Here is a 23,670-nt window from a genome sequence, read left to right as displayed (position 1 = left end):
TTTTTTGGCTGTGATTTCTCCTCCTCATCATCTGCAGAGTGAAGCACTCACCTGAGGGGCCTCTCCAATGTGGAGGTGGGATTTTTGTTTGGTTTCACAGAGCTGCCTCAGCTGGAGAATCACCAGCTCGTTTTCTTCATGGTCTGATCCAGGCTTCAGTTTCTGCAGATATGGACCCATAAATACACAAACATAAAGCCTGAAAAAATATTGCTTTAACCCTCCTGTTGTCCTCATTTATAGCCACCAAAAAATATTTTTTTTTTGTCTGAAAAAAATCCAAAAATTCAGCAAAAAAATTCCCCAAATTTCTGAAAATTTGCAAAACCTTCAGGAAGAAGATTTCAATAATTCCTTTAAAGTTTTATTATAAAAAAAATCCCCCAAATTTGGCAAGAAAATTCTTGTAAATATTTTCAAAAAATGCGTAAAAATCTTCCAAAAAATCCTAAAAATATCTAAAGTGATTCCATATAAATCAGTAAAACTTCTAATATTTTCTTTAAGAACATTTGCAAAAAAATCAACCAAAATCCAGCAAAATTCACTGGATTTTGGTTGATTAATTTGTGAATGTTCTTAAAGAAACATTTTTAACATTTTTTTCCACCAAAAAATGTTCAAAAAATTCCCAAAAATGTTGAAAATGTGGACATCAGAAGTTTCACTGTGAAAATACATCTTTTTTTTCACATTTTCAAACTGTAAAACGGGTCAATTTTGACCCCCAGGACGACACGAGGGTTAAAGCAGATGTAGCATCTGTAAAAAATAAACCTCTCAATCAATCACCAAAGAACTATTAACATGTCCCTCATGTTGCCAGCAAACACAGTGCTTTGCTTCAGAAGAGCCTGCCAAACCTCACCTGAACTCGTTCAAAAATCTCAGCCTGCTCATTGTCAGTCAGCTGGGAGAGATATTTTTGGATGGCTAGCTTCGCTCTAGGTGGGTAGAGACCTGGAAACAGAAGAGGAAATAAGAGTCCTCCTTTATCTTGTCTTAACTCTGAGAAACAGACCACGCATCAGTGCATTGGTGAGCCGAGCCGGGGGAGAAGTGCTGGATGTGTGACTCAGTTCACGTGACGTACCTTCAATCCTCTCGCAGAGCTTGTGCAGGTCGTGCATGGGGCAGGCTTCACACAGCTGGATGGGAGTCTTGTTGCTTTGTAAGGCTGCTGCGGTGGTGAAGGCCTGCTTCAGGGTCAGCATCACCTCATCCACCTGACACACACCACACACACACACACACACAAAGACAAGATCCTCAGCTTCTGCACTGATGCAAATGAAAATGACGTTTACTCTTCTGTGACTCACCAAGGATTCACTGGCACACTGGAAAACGAAGCACATGTAATGACTGGGACCAGCCTCTGATTGGTCCCGACAGATGAATCCAAAATGATCGGTCTGCTTGATACCCTGAGGCAAAGACAAGACACACAGCAGACTAGAATGAGCACAGAAGAGGATGAGACTACTCTGGGATGTTCATTTGAGAATTACAAATGATAAAACTGCAACTAAGAAGAGCACAGACAGTATTAAGACACCATAATGGCTCTTTTTCCATTTCAATTCTCCATTCAATTAGTAAATGACCACCACTAGACAGTGCATTATCTTTTTGCCGGATGTCTATTGAAGGAAACTGAATTGCACTGAGCAGTGGGGAAAAAGGAACATACTTCTACATGACTCAAGATGTCAGTTGCCATACAGATGGGCAATAATGCATTAGATGTCTAGATAAAGTAATATACAAAGTTTCTCTGAGTTTATTCTCCGGTTAAGACTGCAGTCGAGACACCAGAGAGAGGCTTTTAGTGTAAATACAACCAGTAAAAATAAACCAACCTGACAGCAGGATGAGATATCTTTGAAGTTCTTCTCCAGCACCACTGTTTTACTGTCAGGACTTATGAGGTTTACTTCAAAACGGCCAACCTGGGAAACACAAAAGAACACAAGCAGATGCATGAAATGTACTCACAGGAACAAGAACATCTTCACACTGTTGGTGGATCATGGATGCAACAGCAGGTAAAATGTGTAGCTACGTTACATTTGCATCGATAAATTGCATCGAATGAATAATGAGTTAAAAATGTCATCTCATTTATTTTTTAATTATCTAAAATCACAAATAATTGTCTCTCTGTTCAAATTCTAGTTATTCACATTTAAGTTGATGCTCCAAAATTTGATGTTTTTGAACCACAACAATAATTTAAAAAAGAATCTATATTGTAATTTTAAATTTCTGTGTTTTGCGCTTGTGGTTGGACTGTACCATTAACATCTGGGGGGGGGGGGTGTCTACATTTAACCATGGATTTAGTTATGCAGCAACTTTATGTAATAGTATGAATAAAATTTTATACACATTATGCTGTCTTCTAATATTGTAAGAACAATCTTGTCTTTACTTTTGTTCATGCATTTATTCATTTGTGGCTGCATTTGAAGATGTGTATAATAAACACAGACACCATGTTGGTCAGTTGCAGTGGGTTTGGGCTGCTGCTCTTTGTTTAATCCAATATTTGCTTTTGACTCCGGTCTATAAGTAATATTAACATACATCAAATTTCCCCCAAAATAGTGTAGCCGATAAATTATTGCATGGTCTAATGTGCCTGAAACACAATGCTAGGGCTGTGGCTAGCTGTGGACTCCCCAGGGCGCTATGGTACAGTCCAACCACAAGCACAAAACACAGAACTGGAACATGAGAATGACTGGTCATTTTTAAAAAATCATTACATTCTGAGGCAAAAATCCAAATGGGAGCACTTAAAAACAAAGATGAGAGAGAATTATCCATTTGTGAAAGTTGAAAGTTTCAGACTCATTTTCCATTTTCTTCATTTTGAAGGTTCAAATTCAACAAAGAACTATGAAGCGCTGCACGGACCGTCACTGTCAGGCATCTCACGACAAAGACAGACTATTTTGAGGCCCGTTCAGTGACATAAACACACTCATGCACATTCAAAATCAAGGTCAACTAGTCGGCAGCAATGATTTTTCCCATAATTGACTGCTATGTAGAGTATCATATTGAGCGTTGTGCTCTAGTTTTTAAATTTAGCTTCATGAGGAAATGGGCCTGGTGTGTGAGGAATGGCAGCTGGCTCACGCTGCTGCCCGCATGTTTTTCATAAAGCAGGAGGCCTTGCACTTCCACAGGAGTAGTGCTGCACTCACAAATTCTACACAGGAGTTACAGCCTTTTAACTGAATCAGTTACACAGGGCCGCACCAGCCGGTACATTATAAATGCCAGCCGCGAGCACATAAAAATGATTTGCAGTAGCATGAGGCTCGGCGAATAAACGGAGAGAAGAGGAGGCTTCAATGACAAACAGCGCTGGAGCTGGCCAGCGTTGGGCTTCTCTGGTGTGACAGCTGGAATCAAGCTCTTCAAGACACATTATGATTTAGCGGTAGCAACTGACAAAAACAACAACATCCTTCTCACTGACAAAGAGAGTATATTTAGGACGCAGTAAATCCAGAGAGCATAACTGTACATTACATGTTGATCAGCCACAACACAATCACACATAGTAGGCATGTCTTTAAGTATGACTAATGCACATATGAACACTCTCTTGGCCCTGCCCTGGCACTTCAGAGTACAACAAACCACAACTTTTATTAGGAGTATATTACCGTTTTGATTAGTGCTCCTCATGACTATTTCAAACCAGCTTTCTGAGTCAGTTGGACGAAGAGATACACTGCAAAAACTCTAAATCTTACCAAGTCTATTTGTCTTATATTTAGTCTAAATGTCTCATCCCACTTGATTTAAGATAAATTCACTTAACAAGTGACATTTCAGCAGATGGAGGGACTTGTTTTAAGACAACACATCTTAAATATCTTGTAAAGTCAAACAATCTTGAAATTATCTTGTTTTGAGTTGTATTTTACAAGAAAACTCAGTTTAATGCATCTCATTACATGAAAGAAAAAAAATCTATTTTTGAGTGAAAAATTGTTATTTTATTAGCATGTCTGGCTTATTTTAAGACACCTAATCCTGGTAAAATATAGCCTAAAATAAGTTTTCCCAGCTAATTTTAAGATCTCAATATTGTAAATATCATATCTTATTTCAAGAAATCTTACCAAGACATTTTTCACTTGTTCTATTGGCAGATTTTTTCACTTATTTAAAGGTAAAAGTTCCTTGAAACAAGCTTTTTTTTCTTGTTTTGAGAGGGGCTTTTTTCCAGTGTAAGAATCCTCTGAGCTGCTACGCTCATTCTCAAACCAACGCACCACATCACTACTGCAAGATTACTTTACTTGGAAATCAGGTGAGCTTTTCTTCATCACATTTGCTTTACCTGGAAGAGCATAGTGCGGTTCTTGTCTGCGTCAGACGGCTGAACGTGGTTCGGAGCGCTGGCGTGTCTGCGTCGCGTGGGACCCATGATGACACCCTCCCCTGGCTTCCTCTGCAGACTCCCTGCCAGGCTGCTGCAGCGAGTACGAAACTCCTGAGGCTCCTCGAACCCAGTGTCCTCCAGGATGCACTCAGGGAACGCTCCTCGCAAGCTGCTCTGACTGGCGCTGCTGGTCAGGCCTTGACCTGGACCAGACACAGCGAAGATACGCTCAACTGTTTATTCAGATAACATGACTAACTTGCAGTTTTTTTGTTACAAACTGGATATTTTCTATTTCTTGCCATTAGACTTATGAATGTACAGACCACCATGGAACCAGACAAGTCTAACCATGTTTGACTGTACTATTTAGTGATTATACATAATTCTGTTGGACGCTGAATTCTTGAATGTAAATTTATGGCCTTCCTTTGAAACTTATGATGTTGACAGTTGTTCTTTGTTTTGTTTTTTGCCATCATTTTAACCATCTGTCATTTCTGTGCAGTAAAGTTTGGGCTCACCCAGACAATTCCATGTTTTCCATGAAAACTCCCACTTTTATCCATGTGCTAACATAACTGCACAAGGGTTTTCTAATCATCAATGAGCCTTTCAACACCATTAGCTAACACAATGTAGCATTAGAACACAGGAGTGATGGTTGCTGGAAATGTTCCTCTGTACCTCTATGGAGATATTCCATTAAAAATCAACCGTTTCCAGTTACAATAGTCATTTAGCACATTAACAATGTCTACACTGGATTTATTATTCATTTAATGTTAAAACTGCTTTTCTTTCAAAAAGAAGGACATTTCCAAGTCACTCCAAACTTCTGAACGGTAGTGTACATATATGATATACGTTGTACATCTTGCACTTCCAAAATCAGCAAACAAAAAGCATACTACATCATTTTAAAATTGCCAAAATTACACCATTTGTCATACCCAGAAATTGTAAAAATCATCGGATTTTCAACTACCAAGGCCATGAACTCTACATCCATCAGAAAATTGAACTAAATCTAAGCTTAAAATGGTGATATTTGATCAAAATCATTTTTTGTCTTGTTTAAAATTCACTAAAATATAGTCACTGGTACTATCAGATCGAGTAATAAAACTAAAAAAATCTGGATTCTTCAGCACAACCATAATGCCATTAATGACTAAGCTGCAACCAACAGCACAGTGATAAAAAAATTCACAGACTTTTCAGCTGAATGGCAGACAGAGAGAGCAAATATTAGACAATCACAGGAAAAATTAAATATAACAATATCTATAAATTTAGCTTTCTATTTTTTAATGCCATTATAACCGTGTCATACTGTAAAAAACAAAAAGATATTTCTGAGTTCTGTCTACTTCTAGCCATGGTTGTGCTGTTTCCACAGAGTTGCAGGACTTTATATTGCAGTGAAAAATGTGACAGGAGCAGTAAAACAGACAGAAACTGCTTGAGATTCAGAGGGTTATGTCTCTTTTAGGGCTGGGCGATATGGCAAAAAAAAAGAAAAAAACACTAGTAACTCATCAATTGGTTGTTATTAATGAAGCAACAGTTGTTATTTTCGCTGACCTCTATCCACCTGTGTATAAAATGAATTAACCTAAAGTGGTAAATCTGCTGCTGTTATAACTGCCACTTTATACATCAACTTGACAGGTGCTACGCAGTAACTAAGGGACGTGGGGCTATGAAACGGCCAACTGTGGGTCATAAAAAAAAACAAAAGTCTGTCTAAAGTCACTTGTTGGTCCAGCTTATGGCCGTTGCTGTACACATGTGCATCATTTCAATAAAACTTTTACCTCCACCTGTGGTCAAGTCCTCCACTGCTGCAGGGTCCTCAGTGCTCTCATTCAGAGCAGAGGACAGCGGGTCTCCTTCTGCCCCCATTAGAATCTCCACGGGGGCATTTTCTGTGGAGCCCCGCTGACCGTTGAGCAGTCTCAGGCGCTTGCGCTCAATCTCATGCTGACGAAACTTGTCGATGCAGTCATCGATGAGGGTGGACGGAGCCTTCTTGTGGCCAACTGTCACCTAACAGGAGCATTTATTTTAAAACACCTTGTTGAGTGAAAACACACCATATTTAAAGCACATGCATCGGTGTCTACCTTGCCACAGTAAAGCACTTCAAACTTCTGCGAGTTGTAGAAGGCCTCGTCTCCTTCCTGTTTAGGCTTGGCATCTTCCTTTAGGGCTGATTTGGAGACTTGGCGAATACTAGTGATTACCTCGGGGACCTGTAAGGAAGGAGAGCGGAATGAACGGATATGATGGATAGGAAAGACATGAACGAGGCAAACAAAAGACTTGGGAAGTCACATGGAACCCCATCTCCTCCTACAACTAAAGTGTCCTTAATCCTACTACCTAAAACTACACAGCATGACTTGTTTCTGTAAAAAAAAAATCTCATTTTCATGTTAAACTCAGTCTCAAAAACTGCAATGATAAGTCAGATATTCTGAAAATATAATAAGCAGAAGTGAAATAACCTCTGCAGCTTGAAGGTCATGATCCCTCACACATAAAACAGTGGCATCACATCAAAACAGCTGTTTGACGCATAAATGCAGAATGAAAATACAAACAGATGACTGACAAATAACACAATCTGACTTCATGCTGCGACTTCAAACAGCTTGAGGCTAAAAAACAGAATAAGATCTGAACAAAAGCTGGTCAACAACAGACAGACAAATGCTACAATGGTATCAGAAGTGGGCAGGGAGCCAGGGAACGCCCACGCTCTATAGGACTGAAGACAAAACAGAGAACTGGAAGAAATCAGAGACTTGAAGGTCACTCTGCCTATTTCCTGCTCCGCTGTGTTCAACACGTGCACAAGCAGCCAGTGCCACTAAATTATGCTTTCCTAACACACATCCAGGGAAAAAACTAAACAAAAGACAGAAACTGTAAGTCTTTCCACACCATTTCATGAGCAACACTTGGCAGTACGAAGCCTGATCATCCTTCGCGCTTGAGACACTTTAACAATCGAGGCTGAAGGAAAACTTCTGAAGTCAGGGAGCACTAAATCATTCTAAAATTTTGGCAGACAAAACTCGCTGACAGCCTCCGAGCTCCAACTCTGTGAAAAAAAAAAAGCTAGAGGGCCCTTAACTAGTGCCACAGCCAAGGTCAGCCAAACGCTGTGTTTAAGACAACAATGAGCGCTAAAACAAACAGAGGCTCCAACACACTCACTGTACACATCTATCACAGCAGATAAGAGCTGCATACTGACTGCTGGGCAAATATGTTAATAACGTACGCTGGGGAGGGAAGTTATGTAACTAAATACATCAGTCTTAGTCCTGAGGTGCAACCAGAACAACAGCAGAGAAGCGGGAGGGCAGGCAAACATCCTGACAAAGTCTATCCTGATTTACATACAAGACACAAAGATCACTGCTGTTGTGCGGCTACATGAGCTATTTTAAAGTCCCATTTTCCAAGTGCCTGCTTTCCCAAGGGCTGTACTGTGCCTGTGCTGGTGACAGAGGGCTTCATTGAGATGAGGAGGAGCGCAGGTGGTGAGGGGTGGAGGCTGGTTGGTCATACATATTTACTCAGAAATGTGGCCAGTGTAACTGATTTTCTATGCGTTAGGAATCCTTCAAAGCTTTAAAATGATGCTTTAATGGGATGGACTGTAAGTAAGTGCACAAAATATCCTGCTGGAATAAGTTGCCATGGGTGAAAAAACAAACAGAAATCAAACAGGATACCTTGGTGGAGGGGAAAAAAGGGAGTCCAGCACTGGCAAAGACGGTGTTGACGCTACGAGATCAAGAGAATTCAGAGGCCTTCCTGACTGAGAATCACAGCTGCAGCGTCGGCTTCACACGCCACTTTGTCACGGAGGAAGAAATGACAGGGCTGTCTTAACATTTAAAGGAACTGCTGTATTATACATGAGTAAGATGACGCCAGGGCACCATTTGATCTGATTAATTATTTGTAGTTAACCCAATCCAGAGCTGGGAAAGGTGCTCATTCCTTGGGAGGAGGCAGGCATGGACAGGCACAGAGCTGTTGGGCAACAGAGGAAAGCCGATGGGTTTTTCCAAACTCAAACATACCCAGCCATCAAAACTCTTCTCCAAACTGGTTTAGCCATCGCTGCCTGGCTTTATTAAACCATCTCAGTGACACTGGTGGTGAGCTGGAGCTTGTCTGGATAAACAGCAGCAGCCAAGCGCAGCTTTAGAGCTTAGAGAAGAACAAGCACGAGGATTGTCCTCTCCGAGCTCGGTGGAGTCCTGAGCTCTCCCACATAACGTCCAACCTCTGCACAATAGGCCCCAATAATATCAGATCAGACAGCAGCTGGCACATAGTGCGGTTGCTCTTATCGACACCATTAAGCCAAACCACCAGGAAAGAGTGGGGACCCGAACAATCACACACAGCGTCTGTGAACCGGCCTAATTAGAGCTCTTTTAGAGACACACGGGTTATCATTGTGTCAATACGAGATAAGAGTGGAAACAGGCAGAGACATGGAAGATAATTCCTCATGTCAGACCAGAGGTAATTGAAGACTACATGCTTTTTAGGTTGGAAGCAATTAGTTCTTGGAGAGATATAAAACAGAAATAAACGAAAGACCAAAAAGCAATTAATGCTGAATTTCACTTGTGCAAACTTTCCTTTTCAACTTAGGGAGCCAAAAAAGTGACAGTGAATCAGTGAAACACTTCATGTATCATAGGAAACTGAAAAAAATATGTGGTTTATTAGGTAACAATTATAAACCTGCAGAAAAGCTGTTGCATTAGTGCACACACTCACCAGTAAATGTACTGTACATCTGTAAAATCTAATCCACAACAACAGCGCTCTCATAAATTCTACTTTTCTTCTACATTTTCAGTTTTTTTGTCAACATTGTCACGTAAGGTGAAGTCTCTACTGAGGTCATACTGGTTGTTGTCCATGTGTTTCGAATATTTTGTCCACTCCACTAACACACACGAGACAGCAAAGTACTACTTTAAAGCATAATGTCGTTCAGCACACAACCACGATGAACCCAATAAGAAACATACAGTAGAATCATCACCATGTCAGCAACATTACTGAGACCTGAAATAGTAAAACTGTCATAAAAGAAGAACTTATGGCAGAGCTGTTGTACTGGATCGCATTAGATTTCACAGGTGGACATAGTAAAGTGACCTGTCAGTGTGGATCTGTTTTTGTGCTGCTGAGGCTCTCCAAGGATTGGTCCTTACGACGCTTAGTAGCTTTCACTACACCCAGTGTTTTTCCACCTGCCTGAGGGCAAATTGGGCAGCTAAGTTCAATAAAGTTCATGTTAGAACGTGAAACAAAAAGGTCCGTGTATCACCTTTACATAAGGTGGGAGTCATATCAGTGATGGCAGTGACACAAAGTGGTTTTTCCTTTCTTTTTGTACACATGTTGCAGCTAATTATGTGATTGGAGTTTGATTTTGGTGAAAAACTACCATGGAGTTAAACTTATTTTGGTATGACTTTACACAGGATTTGACTGTTAAGCTGAACTTCAATGCTGCTAAAAACTATGCAAATAACAACAGCAGCTGAATGTGCCTCTGCTAAGAACTAAAATGGCAAATGCACACAATATCGACAGGCCAACAAAGCTATTTAGTATGCTTGGGCATGACATACATCTTTGTAAATGTGAAAAAATGTAGTTTCCCATTCACTGTTCTTGACTTTGACAGAATCCACCATGACAACCAGATATGAATCTGTGGTCTTCAGTGTCTCGTTTTGCAAGAAATGTGATCATATTAACAGACAGTGACTGTGTCACAAGCACAAGTGTGTCGAAGAACAACCATTTCAACACCTCTATATGACACAAGAAGGAAAAGAAGTGTTTTACTCCACATGGAAACACAAGATGTCCATGTTTTGTAAAGACACCTAATGTAAAGCAGGTAGCTAGACAATAGGTTTCTATCCAAACTTGGCTTTATAGCACAAAAGCATTACAGTCTCAATTATAATTTGAGTAAAATGCGTGACCTGCACCCTGACTTGGCTCATCATTAGTATGTGTCACTGTCCCCGAATGATGAGCAGCACCCATGAAACAGCGGAGGGTCACCCAATGAGGGAATGGTTCTGTTCCAACTCAGAGCAAAGGTGGAAAACAACAAAAGGTGCTGCAGTTTAAACAATGTAAGCTCCGACTGTTTATTACTGGCTTGATAATGACACAATGACTAGAGTCTGTGCTAAATTTGTATCTGCTTTTCCTCATTTCACTGAAAACACAAATGAGTATCACAGACTCTGAGTCAGGTAAAGCTCAAAAAGATGTTTAACTCATGTCTAACCCTACATCTGGTATCATTTTGGCAAAATATTAGGTGTACATGTGCTAGCCTTGAACAGCTACACCTTACGTGTAACTAATTAAAGCCTATAAAAAAAATAATTAATTTCTACACAAGGACTGAAGTTGTATTTCAAGTTACGGTAGTCAAGCCTGATTTTAACCATCACACTCATTGAGACACGTCATGTTAATGTACAGATTTTTTTGGTGTTTCTGCATGTTAAGCTGTTTTCGTGTCACGCACACAAAACCTGACAAACTGAACTTGAACCGACTGAGCTTCTCTGCTCTTCAAGACGCCATGAGCGTTTTCTCATTTTAACCTTTCACATCGTTCTGATAGATGCCAGGGCTCCTTCCTCAGGCTTTGCACAATGTATCCCTGTCATGTCTGCAGCTAAGAATAGATGTGAAAACAGTCGCCCAAAAATAAAGCAGTATTTTATCAGGTCTTCAAACTCAGCTGTGACAAAGAGAAAATCCACAGCAGCACAATGAGAACGGCTGAATTAAAACGCAGAACAATACCGAGCATTTAGTCCACAATTAACAATCGCTGCAACAGGGTGTTGAACGCGACATCTGATAGAATAACCCATGCATTCCACATGGTTCACCTTGCACATGTTGCTAAGTTGCTTGCTGGCTGCCAAACCAGTTTTGGTTGTGTAATAATGAGGAATGTTCAAGATGCCTCTCTAACTGCTGCAGAGAGGCCACAGACCTCGACAGAGCGCCTGCCTCGAACTCGTAGCCTCTACTGCTCTCAGCTTTCACTAGCAGACAAACAGTGTGCTCAGGCTCTATGCACACCACAGGAAAGATGATACAACGAAGGCGTGCTTTAGATCAATGCAAAATGTGAGCATAACTGGGTATCTGCTTGTGAACACTATTTGTGAAGGATTCCTGACCCGGTCGCCGGGGAAACGACAATAACATGAGCCACTGGAGGACTTCAGATTGTGTTATGGGGAGTGTAGTGACGTTGGTGCAAACCAAACTGCAAACACAAAAAGCGTGTATTAGGAACTTATTCTAATTCTTATCTATATGTTATTTTTTAAATACATTATTGCTTAACCCTCATGTTGTCCTGCGGGTCAAAATTGACCCGTTTTAAAGTTTGAAAATGTGGAGAAAAAAAAAGATTTTCACAGTGAAACTTCTGATGTCCACATTTTCAACGTTTTTGGGAAATCTTTGAACATTTTTGGTGGAAAAAAAGAAATGTTAAAAATGTTTCTTAAGAACATTCACAAAAAAAATCTAAATCCTGCGAAATTCGCTGGATTTTGGCTGATTTTTTTGTGAATGTTCTTAAAGAAAACAAGTTTTACTGATATATATGGAATCACTTTAGATATTTTTAGGATTTTTTTTTGGAAGATTTTTACTCCTTTTTTGAAAATATTTACAGGAATTTTCTTCCCAAATTTGGGGGATTAAAAAAAAAAACTTTTAAGGAATTACTGGAATTTTCTTCCTGAAGGTTTTGCAAATTTTCAGAAATTTGGGGAATTTTTTTGCTGAATTTTAGGATTTTTTTCAGACAAAGAAACAATATTTTTTGGTGCCCGTAAATGAAGACAACAGGAGGGTTGATAAAGCCCAGCATTTTCACAGTACCTTCCTGTACATAATGAACCAATATTAGCTGCATTTGAAAAAAAAAAAACAACCTATCATAGATGAGTATGAAAAACAGCGGATTTATTTTCACTTTTTAAGAGATTATTGTGGGTTGCTGTTGCTTTATTGGTTCTGATTATGAAGGAATTTTCTATAGTTGTGAAATGAAGACCATGTTGTAAAATGAAGAACATGTTGGTGATAATTCAGATAGTTTTTTAACTTGGATCATGTGACCTCTGGGGCTGCACATGGGGCCTTGTTTGGAATTATGCTGATTTATACCATGGACACTGGTACGACTGGTGCAAATGAGTTTAGCATCTAAAACCGTCAAAGTGCTTTTCTCTTCTCTTGTTTTAAAAATCCTTATCATCCACCAAACATCTATTTAACTGAAACAAGACGCTGAAAGAGAGGTTGGCGATAACGGCTCTGTTTATAAAACACTGGATTGATGGGAAGTGGAAATACATTGTACAGGTTTAGAAGCTAAACAAAGAAAAATATCAGCAGGTTGGTTTTGTGAGGGGGAAGGTTCGATTAAAAGTGGAAAAATTATTTTATACATCTGTTCTTAGTATTTTTATCTTAAACTGTGAGTTCTGTATTTGATATGTTTTTGAGAATGTTGTCAAAATATGCAAGAAATTCTTCTCACACACATCAGTGGCACTGAGGTGAGCTCTTGAACGCAGCTTCTTCTGACCGCACACTGGGATCCAAACACTGACTCCCATGTTCCTGATTTTTCTGACTGTTTACAACATTTCGCTTTATTACTCAAGAGGTGGATGCTGATCAGCATGTAAATGTGCTGACTCGATATTGTGCCTATCCAGCTGTTGTCACACCACAGGCACCAGTCTGACCTACGGCGGCCCACAGGGCTCATGGCACGGCTACCTCTGAAAACATACACACCATTATGCTGCAAAGTGGGAAAACACTGAAAATCCAACCAAACACATTACATTTGTGTTGCCAAAATGGTGACATTGCATGGAGTTTTGGTAAACTGTAGTGGATTGAGCACAATACTGATGCCCTAAAGAGAAAAACACAGCGATGGATTAACTCTGACAGAAACAAAAACAGTGTGCTTGGTTTATCATCTCCACCAACTGGTGGCCTAAATACTTAATGCCAAAACAAACATGTTTGGACCATTGACTAATCTAATACTGCGAGTGTGTATGTCTGAGATTAAATTACAGAGCTGTCACCTCAAGGAAAATCAGGCTGCTGCTGGACTCTCCTTTGTCTTTTGTTTACTTTAAAAATGAAACTCGGTCCATCACAGCAGCATTTAAACAGGTGTGCCTTATTGCAAAACCTGACATCATTTAGAGCCAATGACTCTCGAGTATTAAATTTTAATCTCACTGGGATATTATGAAAACATTACAGAGACTTATTGTTTAAATTGTACTTTTGAGCTGAGCAGGTCATAGAAAACTCTCTTAAAAGTCATATTTCTTATTTGAATGGCTGTTTTGCTCAGTCTGTTCTCCACAATCCTGCACCTCTTGTTCCTGCTCTGATTGTTATGCATCAGGAGGATGTTTTCCCCCTCAGCAGGCCTACCTGGTTGGGGTCTGCAGCTTTGAAGACGTGACAGGACATCTCTGCCTCGGGATTGTCCGGTTGGCCCCGGAGCAGATATGCGAAGTAGGTGAGGTCGTTGCTGTTGTGGATGAACCGAGAGATGAGCTGCGCTTTGTGCTCGAATATGAAAACCGAGGAGTTGTTGCTGCTGGAGGGGACGCATCGGACGAAGGGGGGACACAGGACCAGCTGAACTTCTCTGGGCTGCATCACGGGGCCGCAGTCGCCCTTCTCGCTCCTCCGGCGGATCTCGGCCACCAGCCACGGCAGCATGGGCAGGGTGGCCCGCCTGTCGAGCGACGACCAGCCGATGTAACTCAGGGCGAACCTCCGCTCTGTCTTCTCCTCTTGGATCTCCATGTCACACTCGATGGCAGCGACTAAATGCTACTTTCAAATATAAAATATTGCTCTTCGTATACCATTCCCCGCAGCCGAGGCCAGTTGTGGTCACTTTGCAACAGTTTCCATACTTCAAGTTCACACAACGACACGCTCAACTACATGCAGGACATGTGCTCAACCCCTCGATCAGCTGCAGCTCTCCATGATATCCCCCCCAAAAAACGCATCCGACGGCTGCTTTTCCTTCAGGGATTTCAAGTAAACTGACTTATAAGGCCATGTATTCGCAGCTAGGGTCCCTGCTCGGCTCCACTGTTTGCATGGGCAGAGAGTCAAACGCTGAACACTCCTGTGCACTGTTCCTTGCTAAAACGTGGCTTTGGACGGCTCCTGTGTAAACACAAGCCGCCCAGAGAAATCTGGTTTCTTTGACGCGCTGCTCCTTTTACGCACACGGGGCGGCGCGTTCACACCGTCCCAGCCCCGAAATCCAGTAACGCATAAACTCAGCGGGCTCTACGCTAAATCCCTTCCCCGTGAACTATAAAATACATACACTGATTGTCTTTTAAATGCAGCCTCTCGTCTGGGATCCTTTCTTCCACAACGCCTTGGAGGCGGAGCGGCTGCGCGCTTTGACGAACTACCCAACCATCCCATGTGCTGGAGGAGTGGGCAGGGAGGGCTGCTGGACGGAACGTGACAGGAGCTGGCTCCGCCTTTCTCCGCGGTACACAAACTGGAAAAGTCTCTTCCATGGCAGACGGGGGGAAAGTGTTTGCAGCTCCTTTAGCTCCTGCGTGATCCTCAACGCCCAAAACTGCGCTGGGTGTAATCCCCAAAACCACCAGGTTAAAGCGGGGGGCTTTGCAAAATTCACCAAGGAAGTTCACAGCTGTTTACAAGCAGGCAGTGCTGAATCATAGTATTGGACAGGAGTAATCTGATGCTTTAACCCTCCTGTTGTCTTCGTGTGCGGCCACCAAAAAATATTGTTTCCCAAAATTCAGCAAAAAAAGTCCCACAAATTTGCAAAACCTTAAGGAAGAAAATTCCAATAATTCCTTAAAAATTTCCCTTAAAAGTTTTATTTTAAAAAATACCCCAAATTTGGCAATTCTTGTAAATATTTTCAAAAAATGTGTTTTTTCCCCACATTTTCAAACGTTAAAACGGGTCAATTTTGACCTGCAGGACGACACAAGGGTTAAGCACTGAGGAGTTCCCATCCACTAAATGCACTTCGCCTGTCCCCAGAATAGACCCTTGTCCATATATAACCTCATGTGTGAGGGAGCAGCCAGCAGAGCTCCATCCTGGAGAACCTCACAGTGCTGCTCTGCACCTATTTCAACTGTAAACAACTTTCATATTCCAGGAAGGCCATGAAACATCAGACTCTAGACCTGTATTTTAATGAAATCATAGGATGAGCTGATTGTTCACACTATACTGAATCTAATGATGACCATGCAAAACCATAAATAGAAAAAAATATTGAAATCCATTGTTAAAATATGCATAATCCTGACAGAATGATTAAAACATCCCTCAAAGTCCTACAGACTCTTGAGAATCTCCACCTGACTATAAAATTACCCAAAAGTATTTTTTACATGTTTATTTTTATGTGGTTACTTTTACAAATTCATAGGATTTCATTAACTAATCTGCAAAAACAATAAGCATAGATCAAATAACCATGCAGCTGAGGTTCACGTTTAATTATTTGTAGCATCACTTGTGGATGAAGTATACAGACGATTGAAGTATCAAAATAACAACACAGACAGAAATGTTCAGAATAACATAATTTACTTCAACTATCAAAAGGAAAAGTATTTAGTCTGCAAAAAAAATAATACAAACTCATTACACAACTCATGCATCAGAGGCAGGTAGAGATTTGGTTAGGTAGTAAACTGGTTCCAAAACTGTGTGTTTGATCTCCTCCAAAGGATCACCAGATGAATCTCAGGAGTTGTGAGATGAGTAAATAGGAGATCATTTCACCTCTCTGCAGCTTCAACAGTTCTTTAACCCTCCTGCTGTCCTCATTTACAGGCACCAAAAAATATTGTTTCCTTGTCTGAAAAAAATCCAAAAAGTCAGAAAAAACATTCCCCCAATTTCTGAAAATTTGCAAAACCTTCAGGAAGAAAATTCCAGTAATTCCTTAAAAGTTTTTTTTTTAATCCCCCAAATTTGGGAAGAAAATTCCTGTAAATATTTTCAAAAAATGAGTAAAAGTCTTCCCCCCCAAAAAAATCCTAAAAATATCTTCAGTGATTCCATATATATCAGTAAAATTTCTAATATTTTCTTTAAGAACATTCACATAAAAATCAACCAAAATCCAGTGAAATTTGCTGGATTTTGGTTGATTTTTTTGTGAATATCCTTAAGAAACATTTTAACATTTCTTTTTTCCACCAAAAATGTTCAAAGATTTCCCAAAATGTTGAAAATGTGGACATCAGAAGTTTCACTGTGAAAATATATTTTTTCCCCACATTTTCAAACTTTAAACCAGGTCAATTTTGACCCGCAGGATGACATGAGGGTTAAATGAAACCATTTGAGAAGTGAAAACTACTAACAAGTCAAGCAGCCACAATTACAATACATATCGCTTTATTGTAAGGGGTAATAAACCAAAAACACTGACAATGTGTTGTATTCTGTGGGGTTTTGTAAATGCAAACCCTTAAATGCACAAATTAACCAGTCATTCTAGTTGTTTAAATAAAATGCAGCAATATGAAAAGTATAATATAATCCTCTGGATTGTTATGGAGTAGAAGTAAGACATGACCTAAAATGGAATTTAAATATGCATAAAGTACATGAAAAAATATTCTAGTACAGCTTTTGATTGAATGTACTTCAGGTACTTTCTACCACTGAGCAAAAAAAGCAAACACAAAGCCTAAAAAGCTCACATGGACCGTTTTCCTTCACAAGCTTTTCTCACTAAAAGCTGTGGCGCAGAGTAAACACAAATTTCAAATACTATCAGTAACTATGTAGATAATGTTGTATAGAGGAAGGTAATCACAGTCCCAGAGCAGAGATAAAAATACAGCAACAGATGTGCTCACTGTGGACCTGCATTCTCATTCAGTCTGAAAGTACAAATGCATTGGCAAAGTGCAATTTAGTATAAACTGTGATTTACCTAAACCATATCATAGACATTTTGCAACAGATGTGGCACAATTAAGAATATTAGTTGGATTTTGCAGCCTAAACAGCCTGTGTAAACCCTAAAAATTCTCCATACCTGGATATGTTAACAGGAGGAAGTACAGTTAAATCTTGGCACACAAATTGAAGACAGTTTATCTCTCAGCTGTTTTAATTCTAGCTGGAACATCTAGAAGCTTATGCAATCTGTGGAAAAATACAAGTACAAAGCTGAGAGTTAATATTTGCAGCAATTGCCATCCATTTTGAGACAGCCAGCAGACAAACACGTGTCAAACTGCTCTTCCGTTGGCTCCGTATCGATGTGGTGTAACTGTGATAAGCACTGAAGTGTGCCTGCAACCATCATACCGTCTCCATGACAGCTGCAATCTCCTTGAACTGCTTGTGGAAGTTCTGCAGAGGAAAACAAATCAATCAGTCAAACGTTATTTATATAGCACTTTTCATACAATTAAAATGCAACACAAAGTGCTTTACAACTTTAAAAAACATTAAAAACAAGAAAACCCATCCTTCCCTCCCTCCAGATATACATGTATGCACACAGACAGACAGACAGACAGACAGACAGACAGACAGACACAGACACAGACACAGACACAGACACAGACACACACACAGACACACACACACACACACACACACACACACACACACACACACACACACACACACACACACACACACACACACACACACACACACACACACCAGGGAGCCATGGCATGGCACTGACGATCATGGAAAACACGATCAATAAAGAAGAAACTCAAAATCTAGCCAGAAAAAAAAGACATCAGCATTCACATTGACCAGTACAAACCTGGAACTGTGGAATGGTCATCTCAAAAGACCTCTGACAGATCTGTCCAGAGGGCTCGACAATCTTTAGCAGTAAGGTCACATATGGAGAGTTGAGAGATCGGCAGCTGTCTGAGCTCACTGCCATGCCCAGCTTCCACTGCATGTCCACTAACTAGAGTAAAACAATCTAGTTATGTCTCATAGGCTTTGACAAAGAAGAAAAATAGATTAAATTGCATGTTCAGGTGAGAAATAAAACTGGATATACCTGGCCGATGCTGAGCACGGCCTGGACGTCCTGCTGAGTGTGGACTAATGCTCCATGTTCACTCCACAACTTGTGCAACACCTGAAGGGAAGCTTTGGACCATTTATTGCTGCTTTCTTCCAGCTTCGACACAAGTTCATCCCCAGAGATGTTGCTTTTCCCACCTGACCTGCAGATATAAAGCATTACTATCGCTCCGTAAAGCAGAACAAGGTGCTCTTCATGTGCGATTTGATTTCTATCAGGCCAAACAGGAATAAACGGTTGCAACATGAAAAAAAAAAAAAACACACTCACACACTCATTCATATAGAAAAATGAGTATCAAAGGTACCTGAATGTCAGCAAAAGAAACCTAATGATGTCCTGAAGAGCTTCATGGTCAAGTCTGACCCCAGCGCTCTGAAATCTCTGCCCAGTAGAAAAACAAAAACAAAAAGGTCACGAAAGAGGAACTTGGGAAAATGCGTTACTATATATTTGGAAAAAAACAGACGGAAATACTGACTCACATCACAAATTTCAGCTGAATCCACTCCTCTTGTCTGCCCTTGCAGATAAGTCAGAATGTGCTGACACTGTGGAGATTATAAGATTAGTTATCAGAACTACAGTTCAACCTCTATGGCAACAGCACCACATCCTGTGTCACTCGAACAGAGTGTGCTGTAAAATTAATGCTTCTACTCTATATTTCACATCCAACTTTGCCCTGTAGCAAATCTGAAAATAAATTCAATTTTTACTCTTTTAGAAATTCACTCTGTGACTGTAGTAATCAAACAAGTAACATAGGGCAACAGTGTGCCAACTATGCCATGACTTTCTGGGAAGCTCACCTTTTCCCACTTTTGATTGAGCTTTTTTTTGGTTTATCCTTACTATGAATAATAAGAATAGGAAAATGAGCCACAGAGTTGTGTAGAGTGGTGAGGAACGAGCAGAAAAATGCTGTATATTTCATTTTTTCTTTATTTTACACATGATCCATGATGATGAGCAAAAAGAAAAATAGAAATACACGGCAGAAACAGCATACCAACACTACACGCCCCCTTCAAACGTCACTAATGATGTTTTCAGATGACCTAATGACTTATTAAGAATGTAAAGCTGTCCTTAACTCCCCTGCAGTTCGCACACTGGAGACCAATAATAATAGCATGATATATGACCGGTGTGATGCTTCTCCTGTAAGTACTAATATCACTCACTTAAATAAGAATCAAGGTCTACGCTGTGTGCTTAGCTGCCTTTATGTAACTTGTTTTTGACCTGCATGGGGACAACTAAAGATAGAGAACACTCACTGCTTCAGCCAATAGATCTGGAGAAAGCCTACAGATGTTGTCCACAACGTTGTTGGAAGCTGAAATACAGAAGTGAAGCAATTACTTTACCACAAGATTTCCCAGTCTTTTGTGGACTGAACCACTGGTGGCAAAATGCACAATAGACACAGAGTCATGTGAGTCTAACTGTGGTCATTATGCACTACAGAATTGGCTGGAAAAACGAGGCAGGACCATGGTAATGATGGCATCTCTTTGCATTTTCCCCCAAGCATGGGCAACTGCAAAGGAATTTGTGATCTGAATTATTTATTGATAACAACACAGTTAGTCAATACATTAGTCAAACATTATAAGTGCCATTTGACCTAAAGAAATCTTAGTAGAACCTGGGAAATGGGCTTAAAATCTATTTTATCGTGCAGTTGAGGGCAGACTTTTCAATGTGACGGCTAAAAGTACTTGAAGGATTCTGAAAATAAGTTTTTAAACGCTGTATTTTAGAGCAACTAACGGCTGCAGCTGTGATGGACATAGATGCTAATGTTAATACGTCAGAGACACAAACTGGGGCTCTAAAATTTTAGGGATAGCAGGGGTAAATAATCAGGGTTCAACTGAGGCTGGGGTCATTCAGGTTAAGAATCCCAGAGAGGCTAGTTTTGATTCAGCTTTAGGGAAGTGAAAACATATCGCCTCCTGTTAGCTACTACGGTAAGCTAATGCTAAGTAGCAGCTAAATTAGCATATATTCGCTGGATTGCGCACATAGCTGCAGTGAAAAGTCTAGCCTTATCTTATTTATAATTAAAATAGAAGCAGCTAAAAACACTAAAAGGCTGTAGGATGCAGGTTAAAACCCACCACATGACTCTGCTGCTGGCATCTTCTCTCTCTGTCAGGCTTTAACTGCCGTAGCAGGTTTGACGACTTAGCGACGTCCGACTTCCGGCCTCCTTCAGCGACTTTACAATTTTAAAAAAATAATGTTATTATTGAATTCAGGACGGCTGTTCATAAGTAAAGTTATATTTTAACCGGGCAAGCCGTCTCCCCTTAACAAGAGGTGCCGATATTTTTCTTCTTCGTGTTTATTTTGGTAAACCAAAGGTGCACACCGCCGCCTGCTGTACTGGAGTTTCTTCTTCTTCTCTTTTTTTCTAGGCCTGGAAGTTTCTTCTTCTTCACTTCATATTAAGTGCATTATTTCCCAGCTGACAAGTACAGTATTCCCGATAAATAATAAAGTAAAAGTAGTATCTTTTAAAATAATTCACAGATTTTACTCATCAAAACTCTTTTTTCAACGATTCAAAAGAGACATAGATATAAATTGCTCTTTCTGTGAACAACACCCTGAAGACGTATTTCATTTATTTTGATCTTGCCCCTTCTCCACCAAATTATGGGAAAATATTTGCAAATTGATTTCTACTTGTGATGAACCATATTTTCCTTGTGCTTTGAATATGTATTGTTTGACTTCACTGACTATCCATCTGCCAAAGAAATATATATATATATATATATATATATATATATATATATATATATATATATATATATATATATATATATATATATATATATATATATATATATATATATATATATATATATATATCATTAATCTTATCATATATTTAGCCAAATGAAATATCCACAAATGTCTATACACTAATCAGAAATCACTTCTTTCTGTCTTTGACAATGAGGTCAAGCAATATATTAAAACTATTAGACATTCCACTAATATGAAAGCCATTAAGACTCTTGATTTGTGTGCTCTTTTTAATATATTTGTGTAGTGTAATGTTCTGAGGTGCTGCCCTTGGTGATTGTCTTCAGATTGTATTGTGTTGCACTGTACTGCATTGCTTTTTTAAATAGATTTTTAAAGCATTTCCTCTGATAAGCAATCAAAAACAAATAACAAGCGAAACATAGCCCATAAAATAGAAACTTAATGCAGCAAAAGTGAATATATGGGTCAATATATAATTGTGGGCCTTTCTGTATCTTAGTTGACATTTTTTGCTGTTTTCAGGCCTAAAATCAACATAATCAAACACCAAATGGCATTTTTACAGAAAGATTCTTCTAAAATACTGAATATACAATTGAGTAAAACTGAAATTGGAAGTTATTTATAAAGATACTGTAGTAAGCTTGTTGACACTTTACTCACACACTACTTTATATTCAATAACTGAGAAAGCCTTGGAGTCTGGCCAGTCTTTTCTTCAAGAGGAAATGAAAGAAAATTTGATATTTTGCCAATAAAGAAATATCTGTCATGATTATCTCAACTTAATAAAAACAACACAATTAAAACTATGTTTTTACTTAAAATGTCGACTTTATTTCGACATTTTAGCGATATCCAGTCATTTTTTATTAATGAGTGATTGTTTCCATAATAAATAATTCTGGAATTTGTAAAGACATGGTCATAATGAACATAAAAACATTAGTTTTTTTTATTTTAACTATTGCATTAAGAATCACTCTTAGGTCTTCAAGTGCAATTTTTTTTTAGGACAATCACAGCCATTATACTAAACATGTTATGATCCCTGTTCCAGCTCCTGCCTTTCTTTCTCCTTCCTCTTTTCTTCCTTCTCCCTTCTTCCTGTCTTTGTCATCTGTCTCTTTTGTATTTCTGTCTCTCATCCTGTCTTCTCTCTCCCTGTTGTCTCTCTCTCCTTGTCTTGTCCCTCTGGCTCCCTCTGTTTGTGTTTGTTGGTCTCTGCATCTGTCTGCCTTCTTGTCTCACTCACCTGTCTGAACTTTGCTGATTGCTGTAATGCACATCAGCTGCAGTAATCAGTTCACTCTGTTCACCTGTTCTCCACCTCACCTCCACCTGTTTAAGCCCTGTGCTTTCATTCTCTCCCCGCTGGATCATCAACTCGCATTCTGTCACAGACTCTGTAACAAAACAAACCCTAAAAAAGCCATTAAAGACTTAAAGTTGACAATGGGCATTTTGGTAGAATTTAGTTTTGTTAGTTTTTCTTGTAAAGAATAAACAAAAAAATATCATTTGTATTTGTTTATGCCTGTTGCAGCCACACCCTTTGAAACACACACAAAAAAAATCCACAAATATTTCATGATATTTGAGATTGTGAAAAATTTTAATGGTGTCCAAAAACCTTTTTTTCCACCTCTGTATATCTGTATATGCAGCTGAAACGATGGCCCTGCAGTGGAAAGAAGTCAAACCTTTGCAGATACCGCTTTGCTCAGAATCGAGTGCAGCCCCAGCTAATTTCAAGCCTACCTCCTCAGGATGCAGACAGGATGTCTGTTAAGACATTATGCAATTTGATTAGGAGTCGACGTGCAGTTTTTACGGGCACCAGTGCACGTGGGCAACCAGAGAAATGAGGTTGTGGATCATCTTGGCAAAAATAGATTGAGAAGAAATGCCACAGCGATAAGTAAGACAGAGGCAAAAGCTTTACATATATATTTATATAAAGGAGGGTTAAGACACAGTGGAAAAGGCTGTGGAATAGTAAAGAAAGGGATTCATACTAATCTGTACACCTCTAATCATATAGAAACCATTGATGTCTGTTCTCAAATTCAAAGGACAGAAACAGCTGAGACTTACAGAGATTGAATGCATGGACTTGAAATCATTGTTCACATACAAATGAGTGGAAGTTCTTTTAAAACTTGCCTTTAATTATCAATAAAGCACAGGTTTATTCCTTGTGTCGTCCTGTGGG

At 39.6% G+C, this 23,670-nt stretch overlaps 2 protein-coding genes across 4 annotated transcripts in view; both read right to left on the bottom strand.

Annotated features, from left to right (window-relative positions):
• The window catches only part of tbc1d4 (TBC1 domain family, member 4), a 33,393-nt gene extending 18,384 nt beyond the window's left edge, over positions 1-15,009 (bottom strand). The window contains exons 1-9 of one of the 3 annotated variants that reach the window (XM_055015266.1): positions 13,991-15,009; positions 6,538-6,666; positions 6,229-6,460; positions 4,367-4,611; positions 1,863-1,952; positions 1,323-1,427; positions 1,094-1,226; positions 869-960; positions 52-162 (exon numbers count right to left, since the gene is read on the bottom strand). In XM_055015266.1, coding sequence (XP_054871241.1) covers positions 52-162; positions 869-960; positions 1,094-1,226; positions 1,323-1,427; positions 1,863-1,952; positions 4,367-4,611; positions 6,229-6,460; positions 6,538-6,666; positions 13,991-14,371 — 1,518 coding nt within the window. In that variant the 5' untranslated portion in view covers positions 14,372-15,009. The remainder of the gene's footprint in view (positions 1-51; positions 163-868; positions 961-1,093; positions 1,227-1,322; positions 1,428-1,862; positions 1,953-4,366; positions 4,612-6,228; positions 6,461-6,537; positions 6,667-13,990) is intronic. The other 2 variants (XM_023276625.3, XM_023276628.3) reach the window with 2 other exon arrangements.
• A 1,145-nt stretch (positions 15,010-16,154) lies between these two features.
• commd6 (COMM domain containing 6) lies at positions 16,155-21,030 on the bottom strand. The gene is made up of 7 exons (XM_023276643.3): positions 20,795-21,030; positions 19,949-20,007; positions 19,151-19,216; positions 18,973-19,049; positions 18,639-18,807; positions 18,390-18,542; positions 16,155-17,959 (listed from the first exon to the last, which is right to left on the bottom strand). Exons 1-7 carry the CDS (start codon positions 20,814-20,816, stop codon positions 17,909-17,911), a joined length of 597 nt encoding a protein of 198 aa, XP_023132411.1. The 5' UTR covers positions 20,817-21,030; the 3' UTR covers positions 16,155-17,908.
• Positions 21,031-23,670: the final 2,640 nt, after the last annotated feature.

Source organism: Amphiprion ocellaris, chromosome 11, assembly GCF_022539595.1.
Source record: "Amphiprion ocellaris isolate individual 3 ecotype Okinawa chromosome 11, ASM2253959v1, whole genome shotgun sequence".
NCBI lineage: Eukaryota > Metazoa > Chordata > Actinopteri > Pomacentridae > Amphiprion > Amphiprion ocellaris.
The sequence above is the reverse complement of the archived record's forward strand: the minus strand, read 5'-3'. Positions and strand labels throughout refer to the sequence as shown.

Coding starts and splice junctions, on each gene's coding strand:
- commd6 (XM_023276643.3), bottom strand. CDS start 20,816: ATGCCAGCAGCAGAGTCATGTG. Junction 20,008..20,794: donor GCCAGCAGCAGAGTCATGTG/GTGGGTTTTAAC, acceptor TCTGTATTTCAG/CTTCCAACAACGTTGTGGAC. Junction 17,960..18,389: donor TGACCATTCCACAGTTCCAG/GTTTGTACTGGT, acceptor TTTCCTCTGCAG/AACTTCCACAAGCAGTTCAA.